Source organism: Brassica oleracea, chromosome C6 (genome assembly GCF_000695525.1).
Source record: "Brassica oleracea var. oleracea cultivar TO1000 chromosome C6, BOL, whole genome shotgun sequence".
In the NCBI taxonomy this organism is placed as follows: Eukaryota; Viridiplantae; Streptophyta; class Magnoliopsida; order Brassicales; family Brassicaceae; genus Brassica; species Brassica oleracea.
In genome coordinates, this window is record NC_027753.1 from 13,008,761 (window position 1) to 13,028,717 (window position 19,957).

The window sequence follows — 19,957 nt, forward strand, 5'->3', positions numbered from 1 at the left end:
ATTTTAGACACTGATCTGATTGGTCAATAAGAAGGATGATGAAGAAGCCTTTGATTTTGTTTTATTTTATACTAACCAGCCCAAAGAGGGGTTATTTGGTTTTGTTGATTTGTTTTCAGACAGGTTATGTTTTAAACATGGTGGTACACGCATATCACATCAACATCATCCAAGAAAGATTTCGTGTGTGTGTATTTGAGGTCGATGACTCAATATGTTCGATCAGATTGTGGCATGGCCGATGGTAAAGAAGAACCAACTATCATGTTCGAGGACGAAACATATTCTGCCCAAGATCTTCATCACCCACGGATTGCAGAATATTGGAGAGGTCCAAGGACCCTTCAGTAATGTCCAAATCAGGGGGAGTAATGTGTGTTGTACTCTTTTTCCTTCACCATGGTTTTGTCCCAATTGGGGTTTCCTGGTAAGGTTTTAATGAGGCAACATTAAAACACATTACAAGCTCTAAATGGTTATGGCATCAAAGGGTGAGTGTTATGAACCAGATTGTGGATTGCTCATAACCAAGAGATTATGATTTGTAATCTTTCCATTTATCTATGACGGTGTAATCTTCTATATAAAAAACATCTATGTTATGAATAAAGATAGACTTTTCCGTTATTTTTATAACAATGAAAATATTTTGAGAGATTTTTCATCATATACATTAACCAGTTATTCCGAAATGTTATTCAAATGGCATATGGCAATGCTTAGTTCGAGGACATTTTGATGGGTGTAGTGGTCGTACAAAAATATGAAAGATGAGGTTATAGCTGTCAGCTGTTGTAATTTAAGACCAAGTTGTCAGAGAAAGATGGTTATACTACAGATTTTTATCAAAACTAAGTTTTGTGATGACTAAAACTATTTCAGAGGCATGGTACATGTTTGGAGAAATTCTCGTGTCAAAAAATCTGAGACAAAGTTTGAATATATTTTTATAAATTTTATTTCATAATAAAAATATTCAAAATTGTTTGTCATCGCGCAAAAATCTATTTTGATGCAAGATTTTTACGTCTATTGTAAAATTTATTTAGCACTTTTGAAATAATTTTGTAAAAGAAATTTTTCTTTAAAATCGTTTTCAGATTTTTGAATACAAAAACTATATTTAATTTTTTGTTAGTAGAATAGTTCTTTTGGATATCGTTCCAATGTGATGATGTAAATAGTACAACATTTTTACGACAATCTAAATACTTTTGTTTAAGAATATTCCCATATCCTACATTTGAAACATCTGCTTCTATGATTTTTTTTATATATGGATATACTATATGCAGACGAGAGATTCTAAGACCTGTTTTCTCAATCATTTAAAAGTTTAAATGTGTAAAAGTTTAAATGTGTAAAAGTTTAGCTATTGAATGCGTTTATATTAGGTCAGAAATCTAAAACATAAATATTCAAAGAGTCTTTGTAATTTAGTTTTATCAATATTTTTTTCTGTAATTTGTTTTGAAAAATCTAAAGATCTTTCAATAGGTGTTATCACACCTTGTGATATGTAAAGACCTAGAAATCTGATTTTTGTTTGGAATAGAGACATTTTTGTTTTGGAAACAACAAGATCATTTTTCTCGTAACATAAAAAAAATGTCTAAGATTTTTGAAATGTTCATCAATAGAATTAGAAAATATTAGTATATCATCAATATAGAAAATGAAAAATTTGACTATTTAGATAATATATTGTTGACAAAAAAAATCAGATAAAATATTATTCATGTTTTTTTTTAATTCAGAATGTGCATTTTTAAAGAGAAAATTCCATAAAAATACCCCAGCTAAATTTCATTAAGTTTTTTAATACCCAAATTTTTTCGTTACCCAGTTTAATACCTCTAGTAATTATTTAGTTCATTTTAATACAAAGAAGTTTATAATTGTGCCCCTTTTAAAACCCAAACTTTGTTTATTTTAAGTAAAAATATAATAAGTTTTAAACGAAATTTAAAAACTCTCCAAAATCTAAGAAACAAATGTTAAAAAGTTCTAATTTTGTTTTAATATTTAGGAAAGAAGGTAAATAAATTAGGGAGAAAATTTTAAATTTTTTAAAAATTAATTTTTTTTAAAAAAATTTAAAAATTAATTTTGAAGAAAAAGAATAATTTTTTTTCTGTTTCAGAAAACAAACTAAATTCAATATTCAAAACTTAAAAAAATTATTACAAACTTTAAGATTATAAAGAATTTAGTTACTTTTATTTTTCTAACAGAAAGAAACAGAATTTTATAAGATTGTTTTGTAGATTTTGGAAATATTTTAAATTTTGTTTGAAACTTATTAGTATTTTTAATTAAAAAAAAAGTTTGGGTATTAAAAGGGGTGCAGTTTTAAAGGTTTGTGTATTTCAATGAAAAAAAAAATTACTTGGGGTATTAAACTGGGTAGCAAAAAAGTTTGGGTATTAAAAAGCTTAACAAAATTTAGTTGAGATATTTATATGGAATTTTCCCTTTTGAAAACCAAAAGACATTACATTATATTGATTCTGGCCAAAAGGGACTTTAACTGCACTTTTATAACAATCATTTTCAGATATGTGAATTTTCCAAAATCCTAATGTTAGACTAAAATTTGTATGATGTTGATATAAAGTATGATTCCATTTTTATATTCTAGAGGTAAAGTTGTTAAGACTCCTTGCAATCATGTCTAGACGAAGGTTCTGTTTTCCCAACAACTATGGGACTTATGACCTTGCTTAGACCACCAAATACACAAAGCAGGACTAAAATTTATAACTATCATAACCAAATATGAAAAATTAGTAGATCACCAGCACCCAAATCTTAGATGCTTACACACAAACATGATTCTAGTACCATAAAAGAATAGATATAAGGATCAAATTAATAAAATATAAAAATTGAATTTTCTAAAAGCAATTTTTTTCAATCAAAATAGAAGAATGTGAAATTCAACTTACAAAACTTTTTGAAACAATTCATTTATTTTCTTAAATTTTTGTGCAAAGACATAGATAAATCTTTTTAAAATATATACATATTGGTTTAGTCCAAGTCGGTATTAAACCTCTTTCGCAAGTAGGGTTAAATACTTCAATATTAGCTATTTTAAGAGATATAGATTTAAAGTATTTGAATATTATTTGCTAAGATTTCTTGATTCGAGTTTATATACTGCACCAGTTTCTTTTGATTGGTATCCAAACGTTAGAGTTTCTCTAAATGAAAAAAAAATATTGTTAAATCTTTGGTGTTACAAGTTAAAATATAAAATTATGAAAAGATTGAAGGATCAATTTCAATTGCTTTAATCTTTATATTTTATTACAAAGATATAGTAAGTGTGTTTTCTTTAAAGGTAAAACTTTCCACCAGAAAGGAGAAACCCTCTTGCTTCAAACTGATCTCTCAAGATAAATCCGTTATTTCAAGATCCATCCGATGGAAAAATATAAATTTTCCACATGAATGGGTCATCAAAGGAGCTGTCGAACCAAAACTCCCTGCACCCCCAAGAATATTTAAAACCAAATAAATGTCTAAAATATATTGAAGAATTTAACAAATGCAAAAGGCTTTCGAGCTTAGTTTTCAAAGCAAGAGTTTGGTGAATCTTCCAAAACTCTCATTCTCAAGGTTCTTTAAAATTTGACGAGGTCTCTTCAAAAATGATTGTAAGAGAAAAACAGACTCATAAAATTGTTTCAAAACTTCAAATAATTTGTAGATTAATCCGAAGGAAATTAATTTCTTAAAGCTCTCCATCGGAGATTTTCGAAAAACACATCTACAAAAATATTATAAATATTGAAAATGATTTTTCTGTAAATAATGATCCATGTTTAACAATCGAAAAAATATTTTGGGGAAAAATTTCATCAAACCACATAATACAAATAAATTTGTGTTATTCTTTCAAACTATTTTGAAATTAACATAATCAGTTTTCTTCAAAAAAAATTATCGAAACGAAAACCACACTGATGTTGCTTATTCCAGCTTCAAAATCCATAAAATCATTGCATCAAGTATTGAGAATATGATCTTAACAATCTAAATTTTTTAGAAGATCTAAAAAAATCTTCCAGTTGGAAAAAAATCACCCTTGTTATAATGTTCCCTTCAACGGTTGGGATTATTGTCAAGCATGGTACAATTAAATCTCCTAAACACAAACACACATAGTTGATCTTTTTTTACACCACTTGTAACCAATTCAAATCTCCCTATTGGTTTGTATACAATGATGGAATTACTTTGGTTATGTCACAAAAATTTTCAAACCCAGTATCCAATAATCCTTCCAAATCTTCAAGACATATTTCATTTTGCCTGAAGAAGAAAATAATTTTTCCCCACTAGCCCTCTTCCAATCAAAATTACATTTTTCTTGGGTATTTTCATGGATCTTTTAATTGCTATCAGATCCAATTCATGTTATCCGGACAAAATTCGGAGTCATGGATAAATACAAAATCACTTAAACCTTAATCCGTCAAATTTTTTTACCTTGATAAAGGAATTTAAAAAAAAAATCAAACACTTAACGAAACACCCTCTTTCTTGGCTTAAAAATCCAAAAAATCATTAAGTACCGTATCATGTAGCCATGAAGACCAGAGTCCACATACATCAAACATTTATGAAGCTAAGTGGAAACGGGTTTTGCAAGTCGTATCATCCATTTATGTCATATTTATTTTATTTTTAAATTTGTTTGTATAATTGCACCCTTGTAAACGCCTATATAGAGGAGATTTTTTCAGTTGTAAACCAAAGCTCTCATTCTCTCAATCTCTTACTCTTTCATTCATTTCCTCCCTTTCACTTTATCTCATCCTTATAATCGAGAACATTTCTACAATCTCCTTTAAAGTAAGTTTTTAATAAATAAAATTTTAATCATATTCATCCTTTTTAATTTTATACTTTGTTTTAATAATATGCTTTGTTTTTAGGGGGCCGGTTAAACCTTCCATATTTCTGTTTTATTATTTTTAACTTTTTAATTATGTTTCTTATATGTTTTAGTCCACATTTGTATCCTTTTTTAATTATATTTTCCAAAAAATTTTGAAAATATTTTATGAATGAACAGGAAAGGCGCTAAAGATGTTTTACAAAAAAAAATGTGAAAAACTTGCATAAAAACAGATTTTTTTGCGTGATGGCAAGCGATTTTGAGTATTTTTATTTTGAAGTAAATTTATAAAAGGAGATTCATACTTTATCCCAGATATTTTGACATGAGAATTTCTCAAAATAGGTACAATTCCTCAAAAGATTGACAAAATGCAAATGCAAAGGAATTTCGATGGAACCAATCCACATTAATGTTACTTATTCCACCTTTAAAATCCATAAAATTCATATATATATATACTACGATAGAGTTGGTTTAATACTACTAATATATATAATATAAACATAATTATGAAAATATCGCTAGAACTATTATTATCCATTTATTGTTTATTTTGAATTTAATGATAAATTATCAGTTAAATCACTAAAATTTCTTATCAAAACTAATGACTGAGCCTAAAATAACGAAGAACATTAAAAATTCGAAAATTAGTTCATAAATAATAATCCTTATGTTTCTTTTTGTATGATGTTTTAGCATAACCACACAAAATTAAGGAAAAAATATATTTATTAAAAGCACTCGGTTGCAACAAAAAAGTGACAAGAAGGTAATTAATCATTGCTATTATGAACAAATCTTTTATACTATAAATAGATATCAGTTGAAAATTCTATGAATGATATTTTTACCATATTTTTAATTTTAAATTATCAGTTTTCAACATTGTTTTAGTTGCTTACAGAAAAGAAAAGTTATTATTAATAACAAATAAACTGTTAGGCAGTTTACACACCCACTAATCAAGCCACTTACAATTTTCACGATCTTTATGTATTATTTCTCGATTTTTCTAATCATGTATCTTCCATTATATTTGAGAAAGAACCACTCCATTAATATCAAAGCAAAATGTGAGTTTGGATCTGGAATGGTGCAACAAGAAGACAAAAGAACTAAAATCAAATAATTTCAAAACATTTTCTTAACACACGAAACATTCATTCTCCCTTGACAAAACAAGAGTGAATTAGTTTTTGTTTTTTTTGTAAATGAGGATTGAGCTTTGTAGAAATTCTCTGTGTCGGTTGGCCAAGAGAGGATAATGAGGATGCATAATCGTCTTCATGTTTACTTTTATCAGTTTCTTCAGTTCATTTTATAGAGGTTTTTTTTAAAAGAAAAAAATTTACAAAGTGTTTCTTAAATTCAGTTTTAATCCGTCAAAAACAAATCTTGCGGTGACTGTGACATTTATATACAAATAGATTTCATTGAAGATCAAACCAACATAAAACCATCTAAAGATTGAAAAAAAAAACAATCACCAACGAAGGCTGGCTTGAAGAGAAGAAGGAATATTATATACACCCTCAGGTTTATGAATGCTAATTGCGTCTTTTAACAACTAGGTGAGTTGTTTGCTTTTTCTAATCCCATAATCATTTAGTATTCCCTTTCGGTTTATTTCTTGGATCTCTACAGTAAACATTTGGAATATTATATAAATATAATTTATGAAACCATCAACCTTGGTTTTATTTCAGCATTGATATTTGTTTAAAGTTTTCATAAAATAAATAAGACAAAATCGAGCAAAACTATGAAAGCCAAAAATAAGAAGAATTGTTAGTATAATTGAAAATAAATAATGGGTTTAATGGGAAAAATATAATAATAATGCATTTAGTTTCTATAAAATTTTAACATATATATATTTTTCTAAAATTATGCTTTTATTTTAAAATTTCTCTAACTATTTTGAACATTAGTTTATACATTTTTAAATATACAATTATAATGAAGCAGTCGTATTAGCTAATATTCATATTTATATTTTAACAAAAACATGTATTGTTACCTTCATATACTTTAATTTTTTTTAATTAACATTTCATAATATATTGATAAATATAATGTGCTTATGCATAGCATGTGCCATAATACAAGTAAAACTATAAATAATGAGTGTTTTTTTTGTCAACGACAATGACGGTGTTGAATTATTTATTCAACTTTTGAATGTAATGCAATGAGGTTGGTGAATTTGGAGGGTTCACACAAGTTGAATAACTTGTTGGAAAAAATGGTCCACATTGTCATGTGTTTAATTCTTATTGGTTGTCTAGATTTTTTTATTTTTTATTTTATTCAATTTTTGAACTTTATGTGAAAGTAAACTATATATAAAAAAAATATATCAAAAAATATATTTTTATTATTATCTACGAATAAAGACTATTCTTGTTTTATTAAGATATTAAAAATGTCATTTTTTGTTATGTTTCTTTTATTGGATTCTAATCAACTATTTCAGTGTTTTAAAATTTTTAGTTAATAATATTAATTTTAGTATTAATTTTAAAATTAGGTAAAAATATAATATAAAATAAAAATTATTAAAATTGTGTTTCTTAGTTATTTAAGTTAATTACAATAAAAATATTATTAATATGTGGTTATTAAATTATAAGAGATGAATTATAAATGGTGAGGCAAGGTGTTGAATTTTATTAAACAAAGATATTTTAGAGGTTTAAAATGAATTGAGTGTTGAATAATTAGGTGGAAGAGAGAGAAGATGATGAAGAAAGTTTAAGGAAAAAGAGAAAAATAGAGTGTAGAATTATGTTAACCATTGCACATGATCTAAGAGAAGAAACCACACATAAATTTTAATATTTGAATCAGCAACTTTAATAGTTTTACATAAGAAAATCAAAACATCGTATAAATTAAAACAAAAAATATCTTCTAAAGCATCATACAAAAAGAAACCAAAGGAATAGTATTTTCGTCAATAGAACACTAACTAAAAAAGGAACCGGCGGTACTAGATTAACATACACCACAATTTAATATAAGTACCACGTGCAGGTTTGTTTGCCATTATATTTTACGTCTTTGGTATATTTTTTTGACTGTTTGGAAAAAATCGTCAGATGGTTCAAATTATTTTACATTTTTTTGGTATAAACACCATTTCCACTAATTGAATAGTAGTCTGTTGCAAACACAACCTCTTATATTCGAAAAGAGTTCATGGATTCTATGGCCCAGATCAAGACCTCATATTTTCATGTAGCGGTGATATAATTTGATATTATGGGTTTCCATTGCCGTAAAATTAACATTGACATGAAAATTGATTTTGTTTCTTCCAGATTCCATCAATAAAACATCATCTTGTATTTCTAGGGGTTGTGTTCTTCTTCGTATGGTATAGATCATAATCAGTTACAAAAAATAAAAATAATATAGATAGATAGATACACAATATCTTTGAAATTTTAAAATCCAAATACAACATATCCAAACTTTTTTAAAATATAATTGTTTTTGAAGCGGATCAAAAGAGATCTGAATGTGTTTAGATAGTACTTGATAGTGTTATCTAACTGGGCCAAGACTACTAGATAGTTTCTCATGGGCTGGGCGGAGACTAGGAGATGTCATCTTTCCCCTCGAAACGATTCCTATGGCGATTATGGCCGTAGCCGCGCTCTTTCACGCCAGGTTCCCTCTTATCGCCCGTCGAACTTTCCCGTCTTCGGTTAGTTACTGTCCCCGGACTCTTCTTTCCAACGAATTGAGCTACCGACTACAATCGATTATCTGTTTTTCATCGTCCGACGGCTCCGATATCGTTCAGGGTCCCAATTTTTTGAAGTATAGCGACGAAGAGTTGATGAAGCAATGCAAATTCGAGACCTTTAGAGTTTCAGGGCCCGGCGGACAACACCGGAACAAGCGTGACTCCGCCGTTAGACTTAAACACCTCCCCACCGGAATCGTAGCTCAGGCCGTAGAGGACCGTTCACAGCACAAGAACCGAGCTTCTGCTCTTAACCGGCTTCGCACTCTCCTTGCTATCAAAGGTCTCATCAACTCCAATCCCTTCTCGCATGATTTCATTATCTTATAACTGAACTTGCTTGTTTCTTCAGTGAGGAACAAGGTGGACATTGATGCCTATTCTCCTCCTCCCGAGCTTCTTCAGATCCTGCCTCCCAAGTCCACCATTAGAACTTCTTCTTCTGGTTCACAGATTGGTCCCAACAATCCTAAATTTGTACCTGTATGACTCTCTTTCTCTCCCTTTAGCTCACCTCTCGTTTTACTCACAAGTACTCGTTTACAGGGAATGCAAGCTTTGCTTGACGTTATCTCTGCTTCTGACGGTTCTATCGCGGACTCTGCCAAGTTGCTGGGGTGACTCATCCTTCTTGAACATGTACTTTTGCCTGAACTTTGAGTCATGTTACTTTTTGATGTTTCAGTTTGAGCACTGGTGGCTTGTCTCGTTTGATACTCTCACATGATGGTCTTCGTATGGCAGTCAATAGCATGAGGGCAGCCAAGGTACGTACTCTTTGTTCTCTATACTTTGCCGATACACTAGTCATAGCGCAAACTGTTTATCTTTATAAGGTCCTGCTTTTAAACTACTTTAGATTTAATTTTATCTTGGAATGAATCAATATGAAAGTATCTTCATTTGGTTCTGCCTCCTGGATACAAGTCTGTGTGTTGATGCGCATGAAATGAATGTTTTTGTCTTCCTTAGCTCTTGCTATATTATCACTGTTATTTGAATTTTTCAGCATGCTGACTAGTTTATAAAGTGACGAACCTTTTTCTGAGTTTTCAGGGAATGAAGCCTCTCAAGTAGTCTGGATGGTGGGACCTTTGAAAATGTCCTTATTTTGTATACAAAACAAAGTATAAATGTTGAGTTCTGTCCAGCATTTGTTCTTCTAATATCATTCAGATCGTCACCTATTTTGAGATGATATACTACTAAATAGGCTGCTAAAATATTTATGGTAATTTTGCGTCCCATTTTGTTGTGATTGTGTTGGACCTTTGAAGCTAATACTGTTGGAACCATTTTGGATTAGATTTCTTCCTATTATCTTTGTTCTTGTTTTCTCTCCATTTAATGAATTGCATGCACGCTTAAAATTCAATTGACAGCAACTTGCAGTGATGTTATCTCCCTTTGGAAGATATGATTCTCATATAGCAATGTAGAGATGGCTCTCGTTCTTTCTTTTTTTGTTCCTGATGTTAGCTACACTGCTACACTGAGTGCAGTTAATACACGCTAAATATCTTGGTCAGTGGAGCAAATGAAGAAAAACCGGTCACTGCCTGGAGGGAATGTTCTCAGGTATATTGGACATTTGAAAATAGCAAAAGAGTGAGAATCAGATTCTTGCAGAATGAGGTTCTCCTCTTCCCCACACAGCAAAAAGAAATAACTTTTATGGAGTTGACTCTTGAGAAAGAAAAAAAACCCAAGAGTTGAGTGAGAGTCTCGTGGGTGCCTTCTGACTCACTCCTTTGTATATTTTACACATGAATCTCAAACTCTGAAGGTATGCTCTGAGATTGCGAGATTCCTTGACTTCTCTTGGAATTAGCAGCGACTATTCACCTTCCCTTTTATCTCTTGTGTGATGAATCTTTAAGATTCTACCAATGGATGAGTGATTCGTGTAGTGAATGATCAGCTTTTGGTAAAATGAACTCTATGTTGATGCCATTGTCACTCCGCTCTGTAAAGAAAAGCAGATATATGTTTGTGGGGATGTTCTATTCTAGTCATAAAGTTCTTACAGCATCTCTCTCAAAAGTGACGTTGACTTTCATTAGGCCTAAGCCCTGTTTAATACTATTTGCAAGGATAATTCCAATTCCAATTCCTTACTTTAAGTTGATAGAAAAGATTTGATTCCTCACCACCATTTTGTTGGGGGGTTTTCTGTTCTTTTATTGGCAACTTTCTCCTCTTGCCTTCATGTATAATTGTATAATCATGTTACTCATGTATATATACACTTCACTACAGAAACAGTTCTTATAAGACATCACAAATCCAATAGTGTTGTTTAGTCTTGTATATATCAATGAGGCTTCACTTATCTGCCAAGTTTAGGCAAGTTCTTGGCCACGCCAAGGATCAAGCCTCTATTGGCAGAGCTATTGTACAAAACTACAATGAGAAATCTTTTTTTGACATTGAAGTTGCTGTGGTTCGAGCTACAAGCCATGATGATTGCCCTGTTGGTGACAAAACCATGCACGAGATTCTCTTCCATGTCTCTAACACTCCAGGAGCAGTTCCTTTTCTTGCTGAACAGATCTCACGCCGTCTAGCCAAGACAAGAGATTACTTAGTCGCTGGTAAAACTCTGTTACTCATCCACCGTCTCTTGCGTAGTAGCAGTCGCTGCATCGAGCAGCAGTTGCATATCGCACACACCTCTGGCCATCTCCAAATAGGTTGCTGCTGGTTCATGATGAGCCAGGATCATCCATCTTTTGCTTTTCTCCAGAACTATGTAGCTTATCTCGAAGAAAGAGTTGGATGGATCATCAACCAAGCTGGTAAGCTTGAACCTGTAATGTCTGGCGGTACAAAGTGTAGTCGTTACAAAGAGAAATCAATGGATCTTGTGTTCCATATCTTACCAAAGTGCCAGGAATTCATTGCAAAGGTGTTGAAGTGTTCACCGGTTGATGTATGGCGTATGGATAACCTCGTCCAAGCAGCTACAGGCAGCATCTTGAAAGAGAGTTTCCAAGTCTACATGACGTATTCTGATGGCATAGCTGCACTGAGTGACATGCTATTTGATCTTTCAAGACCCGCAAGAGATTTAGCTTGCGGGATGCTGAGAAAAGGTTCTCAACAGATTGAAGATCTTCGTGTCATGTATGAAAAGTGTAGAGGGTTCACCGGCATGAAGAGCTTGGATTACCCATCTGTGCAAGCTATTACTATGGATCATACAGTAGCACTGGGGCAATGCTCAAGCTATAATACTCGTGCAGGTTCTGTGTTGAAGCGCACTGGCGGTGAAAGAGGTTTCTCTGTCTCCACCAACTTAAGAGATTCAGTCACTTGCAATGAAAAATTTGCATCTACCAGTCTTTTCTTGTTACCAGTGGAGACCAAAATCAGCATGGTATGGGTTGTTTTTGACAATGAAGAATCAGATAAGCCAACATAGAGCATATGAGTGTTAATCATTCATCTCAAAGGAAATATAAGAAAATTGTGGAATACAAAGGTAGAGGTCATCTCGCTTATCCCATAGATGGTTAGGAAAATTGTGTCCCTGATTCATGTTACAAAATCCAATTGTTATCAATTTATATAATACCAATCAATACACGGTTTTATCGGAGTTCATATAATAATCTAGCGCATATTTTCAGTGTAACATTTTTGAAACAAGTGAATTAATGTGGCAATGGTTGACACAGCGAAATGACAGAAAAAATTGCATAAAACAAAAAGAAAAATTTACACTTGGAGACACATTTTGTCTTATCAATTACACGTTAAAAGACATTGTGATGGTAAAACACTTTCTAATGCTAAAAGACCAAAAACTCTCTAACTGAAAATTATGTATATTTACATTTTTTTTTATTTTTTCTCGTCTTTCTCGTTCTTCCAACGTGAATTTATCCAAATTTCATATTCCAGTGATTCTACTTCTTCTTTTTTTTCTATGGAAATTATTCTCCACTCCTTCTTATGTGATCCTAGTTTTTTAATTCATAATTATTTTAGACAGATATAAAGAAATCCTATTAAAAATACTTCAAGTGGTAATTTATCATCCTCTAGATTTTTTTTAAAGATATATGTCAAAAATTTTAAAGAAATCATTCGTAAATGCATAGAAAGCTACACATTTCTACGACAAATTATCTACAAAATAATCAATATATCGTCCACACGATTCTATCAACATAGACTCGCCGACACGAGTCCGAGTACATGAATTTGTCCACAAGAACATGTCCATAAAAATTGGTTTAAAACTTTTTTTATTTTGTTCACGCTCAGACGCGTTCATCAAAATATGTCCATTGATAGCTTGTTCACTAAAAAAATCATGTCACTTAAAAGGTATTTACAGAAAAATAAAATTCACTGTGAGAATGTATGTTGTAAGCTCGTCCACATAAACTACATCCACACTCGTTTGATAATCACATTTAATTTGTACATTCTTTTTTTTTTGTTTCTTAAAATTCTAATCTGTCTAATTAATATTATATTGTAAAGTGTATAATAAAAACATATTAACTTATGATATTGATACAAAACATATAAAAAATATATGAAAAACTCTCGACCACCATCCAGATCCAAAAAACTCTCGACCACCATCCAGATCCACAATAACTACTATTCCCAATTCAATGTCCATAATTTCTTTGTTTACATATTATCTATCCACAACTTCTCAATCCACAAATCATCTATTAAAATTCATCCACATTTCATATGTATGTACATCGTGTTATCCACATTTTATCTATTTTACATTGTCCATCATATTTCACTTTTTCTTAATAGTTATTCATATTTTTACAATATGAAAGTAGATATCAAAATAAAGAAAAAAATAAATAAAATTCATTATACAAACAAAATATATATTTTATTTATATATTGATCTAAAATTGAGCTAAGAAAAATTTGGGGAAAAAAGAAGAAGCTAAAAATGTACTAAAATAAGAAAGCTTAACTGTATTCTTATTTGAAAAATTTACGCTCTGGCATACTTTTCACTTATTTCTTATCACTCTGACATACTTTCCCCATGTCACATACTTTCTCATGTGCAATTCTCTAATTTACCCTTCAACCAAAATCAGAGACATAATGTTTAAAAAAATAAAAACCTAAACTAGATGAGTTACTAACCAAAGAAAAAAAACCTTATATTCTCTCCCGAGTCTTTTCCTCCACTCTTCGTTTTCTGCAACTGAATCTCCGGTGGCCTATGGTGGCTCCTTTAGCACCACCGGCGGTCTAGTTTGATTTCTTTAGGTTTCTAGTGTGTATTTTGTATTTTGTTTAAGCTTTGGATGTGGATCGGGAGAATTCAGATCTAAGAGTTCATCTTTGGACATATTTGTCGAGGTGGTCATGGGCTGTCTGCTATAGTGTCCGTCGTCGGTGAATCGCGGTGGTATCTACTGGATTCGTGCTCCTGATCTTCCTCCATTCGATTTGGGTGGGAGAAGCGAAGGATTCATGCTACGTCGTGGCCTTGCGGTGGTCTGGGGCTATATGGTTGGGTCCGGAGCCGGGGAAGTGCGTCAATCTCCTCTGCCCATGAGCTTCTCCTGTTTACGGTCCCTTCCTTGTATCTAGTTTACCATGGTGTAGTTGATGGTTTGAACCCTTTCTATCTTTGATTATAGTAGAAATGATTATCTCTAGTCTCTATTCAGCAACGGTACGACATCCAAAAGAAATCAAGAAAGTTCAACGCAGCTGTGGATAAAGATAAACTCATGAAAGTTAATGTTTGTTGTATGCTTGGTCACCAACGCAGTTGTGGTCATCTCTCACATCCACTATGTGTGGCCACCATACTGTGGTTTACCACAATTATAGGAGTTCTTCTAAGGGTTAGTTTGTACAAAGAGTTGCTTACAAGGCTACCGATCATTATCTACATATGTTGACTTCATTTGTGTCAGTAAATGATCAAAGTGTTGTGGTAGTAAATGTTCGCTGCTAGCTTTATTTGTGGTTTGAACCTACAAAAAATATGTGTGGTCAATGTAATGTGGTCATGTTATAATTATTTTTGTTCACAAAACAGAGACAACCACAAGTTACATGGCGTCAAACAGCTATCTAAAACACGAATAGAAATTTGCAAAGTGGATTACAAATCTTCGAATCCTTTCCACAGATTCCTAAAAGAAAGAAGATATCTTCGTCAAAAACCAGCACGGGAAGAGACACATTTATTATCCATCAACTTCCCTTTTTCTGGATTTGTATTACTTTTAACACCGGTTGTCAGATGAATTTTACTTTCCTTTAATCTGACGGTCGTTATTAAAGCACATCACTCCATAAATCTGACAATTAATTGCAAAGAGAGAGCCATAACTAGTCTTTAGCTTTTACAAAACCAGGTCACACATCTCCTTACACACAAGAGTATTTATGTAATAGCAGGTCATAAAGCTTGTCTAGAAGTATACCTCTAGCCATAAATGCCTTAACAGGCCAGCCTAAAGTAACTGAGAATGTAAACTTATCTTCTTATTTTGTATAAATAATTTGGTTTTTTCTAATATGCACCTAACACATTCATGAGTTTAATGAATCATGTTTTGAGGGCTCTCATAGTTCAACTTGTGGTTGTGTACTCTGACGACATACTAATATATAGTAAAACTATGAAAAATCATGTTGAGCGTTTGAGATAAGTCTTAGATAAGCTTAGGAAAAAAAGTCATTATGCTAACTAAAAGAAGTATTTTTTTGAAACAAAGAACCTTATCTTTTTGGCTTTGTTGTAACTTCATGTTGCATACATGTTGATGAGGAAAAAATGATGGCTAGCAAGTATTGAATCTGAATTCGGTACGTACTACTTGTAGGCACGAATTCGATGGTAGATTATTTGAAATACAGTTATTGATCATGATCAAAGAAATGATTATAATGAGTTTTAACTTAGAACGTATACCCTTAAAAAGTGTGTTGATAATTTTAAAAGTGTGCTGGCCAATAAACAATAACATTGAGACTGTGTTGATAATTCTTAGTCTCTCAACGAGTAATATTTTACATTGGTACATTAAAATGTAAACATCGATACAATTAAACAACATCATTTTTTAATTTACCATTACCATAACTCGGAGTAGTACTTTTATACCATCATATTTTCAAATATTTTTTAATTTTCATTAATGGTATGAAAAGTTTTTGCATACATCTTTATTCACGTACTTGCTATTTTTTCAAAGTTTGATCTGTCTCTTTTGTAAAGTTTCACCATCTCTAGCATTTGTGAATCATCGATATTTAGGTTTGCTATCATGTCGCGAACAATCAGCAACACTTAAACACCATATAAAAAAACAAGAATTAACCTTTTGTAACTAATAATCAGATCTGTGATAAAATATCATATTTGTAATAAAAGAAATTTAACTGTGTATATCCGATAATATTTCAATAGTTTGCAAGATGTCAAGTTTTACTGCTTCTTTGTGGCCGATGTTTGGGTGATAACCTAAGTGTTCAAGTGAATCTAAAAACATAAAAACCAAAAAATATATATATTACAAAGATAAAATCCATTTTTTTCATTCATACATGACTTGTTGGCAGCACACCGGTTGTTGATCGATATGATAGATGAAAACAAATAGTTATTTTGAAAAATCCTACATCATATTGAGTGTTTCTAGGATCTGTATTGAATTATTTCAAGTGAAAACATCATCATTCACTCGACCTAATAACAAACAACATTTAAAAATCCAATTTTCCTAAATTTTTAGATATATAAATGAAAACATTCTCTCTGTAAGTAATAATAAAAAAAATACTACACAAACATGTAAAGTCAAGTATTCAAAAGAAATTCACTGTCTAACCAAATAAATTCGTGAATAAACAGATTGCTCAACAGTAATAAACAAGAATCTATACAATAATAAACACTTCTTTATTTTATATTGTATCACAAAATAATAGAAAAACATGCGCTACATTATAAATTCGGATCTTTCATCATGTTGTTAACCTGTCATTTAATCATGCATCTAACCATTGAGTACTGTAAAAGTTAAGTCTTAGAATAATGAAGCTGTATGGCCAATACGAAATGAATAATGTGACATGGTAGTCATAATCAAACACATCAATCTTGTATCCTAAAGGAAGACGATTATAACTCCAAACGTTTAAAAACCGTGTTGAAAATTTTGAGAGTGTGCTTAACAATAAACACTAACATTGGGAGGATGTTGATAATTATTAATCTCTCAAGCAGTAATATTCTATATTGGAATCTTAAAATATAAACATCAATACAATTAAAACAATATTTTTTTTGTGCCATTATGTTTTTTAATTTTTTCTGTTTCTCGTTAAAAGTATGAAATGTTTATGCATACTTTTATGTCCAAGTCCTCGCCATATTTTCAAAGTGCGATATGTCCCATTGGTAAAGTTCCATTATTTCTAGCAGTAGTGGATGGTTACGTCAGCTTCTCACGGAAAATTAGCAACACTTAAGTACTGTATGAAAAAAACTAGATTTTACTTTTTGTATCGGATAATCAGAGATAATCAGATTTGGGATGAAAATATTATCTTCGTAACAAAAGAAATTTAACTATTTGTATATGATAACTAACATTCTAATAGTTTTGCAAGATATCAAGTTTTACTGCTCCTTTGTAGCTGGTGTTTGGGAGATAAACCTTAGTGTTAAAGCGAATATGAAAATATCAAATCCAACAAAATATTAGAAAGTTAAGATCTGTTTGTTCATTTATGCAAGATTTGTTGGCAGCAAACCATTTGTGGATCTAAAGGATATGATGAAAGAAAACTTATAGTGTTTTTGAAAATTCCTCCGTCATATAGACTGTTTATAAGATCCGTAATGAATCATTCATAGTAAAAATATCATCATCCACCAGACGTAATAACAAAAAAAATCTAAACGTCAAACTTTTCTAAATTTTTAGACATCTAATTAATTGATCTCTCTCACATTAATAATAATAAGTATACTACAAAAACACATAATTCAACAGAAAATTCACTGCCTAACCAAATGAATTCGTGAATGAACAAGTTGCTGACCAGTAATAAACAAGAATCTATATAATAATAGAAGCTTCTTTATTTTAAATTGTATTACAAAATTACAAAAATACATGAGCTACAGTATAAACTCAGATCCTTGTTCATGTTGTTAAATTGTCTTTTGATCATGCTTCTAACCATTGAGAACTGAAAAAGTTAAGTTTAAAAACAATGAAGCTGTCTAGCCAATATAAAATGAATAATGTGACATGGTGGTCATATTCGAGCACATGAATCTTGTATCATACATGAAGACGATTCAAGTTCAAAACTCTTAAAGGAGAGTTTTGATAATTTTAAGAATGTGCTGACCAATAAACAATAGCATTACAAATGTATTGATAATTCTTAATCTCTCAAACAATAATATTTTACATTGGTACTTTAAAATGTAAATATAAATAACATTAAAAGAGTATTTTTTTTTTAATTTACCCTTACTTTACATTGGAATATCACTTTTTATGGCATCAAGTTATCAAATGTTTTTTTCTTTCTCATTAACAGTGTGAAACGTTTTGCAAACATTTATTTCTACGTCCTAGCACTTGTGGATCATTGATGTTTGGGTTTGCTAGCGTCTTACAAACAATCTAAACATCTAATGATAAAAACCAGTTTTAACATTTTTATCAAATAATCAGATTTGTAATGAAAATATAATTTTGTAATAAAAAAATTTAACTGTGTATCTGATAACTAGCATTCCAATAGTTTTGCAAGATGTCAAGTTTTACTGCTATTCTATGGCTGATGTTTCGGTAACAAATCTTAGTGTTAAAGTGAATTTGAATACATCAAACCAAAAAAATATATATATAACAAAGATAAGATCCGTTTGTTCATTCATGCCGGAGTTGTTGGCAGCAAACAAATTGTTATTTTAAAGGATATGGTAGAGGAAAATGGATAGTTATTTTGATAAATCATCCATCATACAGAGTGTTCTTAGGACTGTAAAGAATCATTCCAAGTGAAAAATATGATCATTCACCGGACCTAACAACAAACAACATCTAAAATCAGACTTTCTTAAAAATTTAGACATCTAATTGAAAGCATTCTCCATGTCAGTAATAATAATAATAATAACCATACTACACAAACACATAGAGTCATATATTCAAAAGAAAATTCATTGTCTAAATCGTAAATGAACTTATTGCTCCACGGTAATAAACAAAAATCTATACAATAATAAAAACTTCTTTATTTAAATTTTTTTACATACAAACAGTAATAAATGCACTAAAGTATAAACTCGGGTCATTCACACTACAAGAAATCGTCTTTCTTAGCGTAAGAAAAATGCTATTATATGCATTTGTTAGCATTATTGAAAACGTTATGTCTGCCCCAGCTATAATAGGTCCTCATCCTATTATAGCAGTGTTATAAATGCTATTATCTCCAAATCGTATGATAGCATTTATTATATAGTTTGCTATTATTGGATGACATTATAATTAAAAATAAAATAATTTAAAATAAAATAACTAAAAATAAAATAGAAATTGATTTATAATTTAAAATAGAATAATTTTATTTATAAATTAAAAATGGTTTACAAATAAATTTCGGTTTACAAACTAAACCAGAATTAAAAAAAAACCCAGAAAAAGCCTACCTAATGGCATCTTCTCAGCCTTGGACCACCATCCTCCTTCGTCTACAGTCTCTGGTGCTCCCTTTGGCGACGGTTTCTTCTCCGACGCCGTCTCTAGTGCTTTCTCCGGTGACGCCGCTTCCAGTGTTTACTTATTCTTGGTACCCAAACCAGAACCAATACCTAAACCAAAAATATAATTGAATCTGAGGGAGAGGCTAAGAGACATACATTTGAATCCGACTCAATCTCTTGTCTTTGTCGACCCAAGCCCTCGTTTATCTCTTCTCTCGCCAAGTGAGAAACTTTCTTAACCGGAGATGGCATCACAGAGGAGAGAGGCATAGAAGGCGCGTCACAGAGCAGAGGAGGAGATTGATATGATTCTGAACCAGCCATGTGATGGAGACGAGAAGGACATGGACCAGTCAGCGGATGAAGAGGTCTTAGCTATTCCAGTTGGACCTATGACTCGTTCTAGAACCAAGAAGCTCAATGAAGCCATTGGAGGATTGCTCAAGAAGTCTTGGAAACAAGAAGAAAGTCTTCGAAGAGGATTGATCATCCAAGACACACTCATCACCATTCAAGCTATCCCATCATCAAGCTG

General features: G+C 31.2%; 2 protein-coding genes across 3 annotated transcripts; both read left to right on the forward strand.

The window, feature by feature from the left end:
• Positions 1-8,491: 8,491 nt before the first annotated feature.
• LOC106296649 (peptide chain release factor 1) lies at positions 8,492-9,989 on the forward strand. Of its 2 annotated transcripts, XM_013732829.1 has the most exons (6): positions 8,493-8,627; positions 8,727-8,952; positions 9,022-9,152; positions 9,216-9,286; positions 9,355-9,436; positions 9,726-9,989. In XM_013732829.1, the coding sequence occupies exons 1-6, from the start codon at positions 8,553-8,555 to the stop codon at positions 9,744-9,746; spliced, it is 606 nt and encodes a 201-aa protein (XP_013588283.1). In that variant the 5' UTR covers positions 8,493-8,552; the 3' UTR covers positions 9,747-9,989. The 2 variants fall into 2 exon arrangements, with proteins under 2 accessions (XP_013588282.1, XP_013588283.1); XM_013732828.1 differs by having other exon boundaries at positions 8,492-8,952.
• Positions 9,819-12,269, forward strand: LOC106296648 (putative clathrin assembly protein At1g33340). Its single transcript, XM_013732827.1, has 2 exons — positions 9,819-9,900; positions 10,172-12,269. Exon 2 carries the CDS (start codon positions 10,987-10,989, stop codon positions 12,091-12,093), a length of 1,107 nt encoding a protein of 368 aa, XP_013588281.1. The 5' UTR covers positions 9,819-9,900; positions 10,172-10,986; the 3' UTR covers positions 12,094-12,269.
• The last annotated feature ends 7,688 nt before the right edge of the window (positions 12,270-19,957 follow it).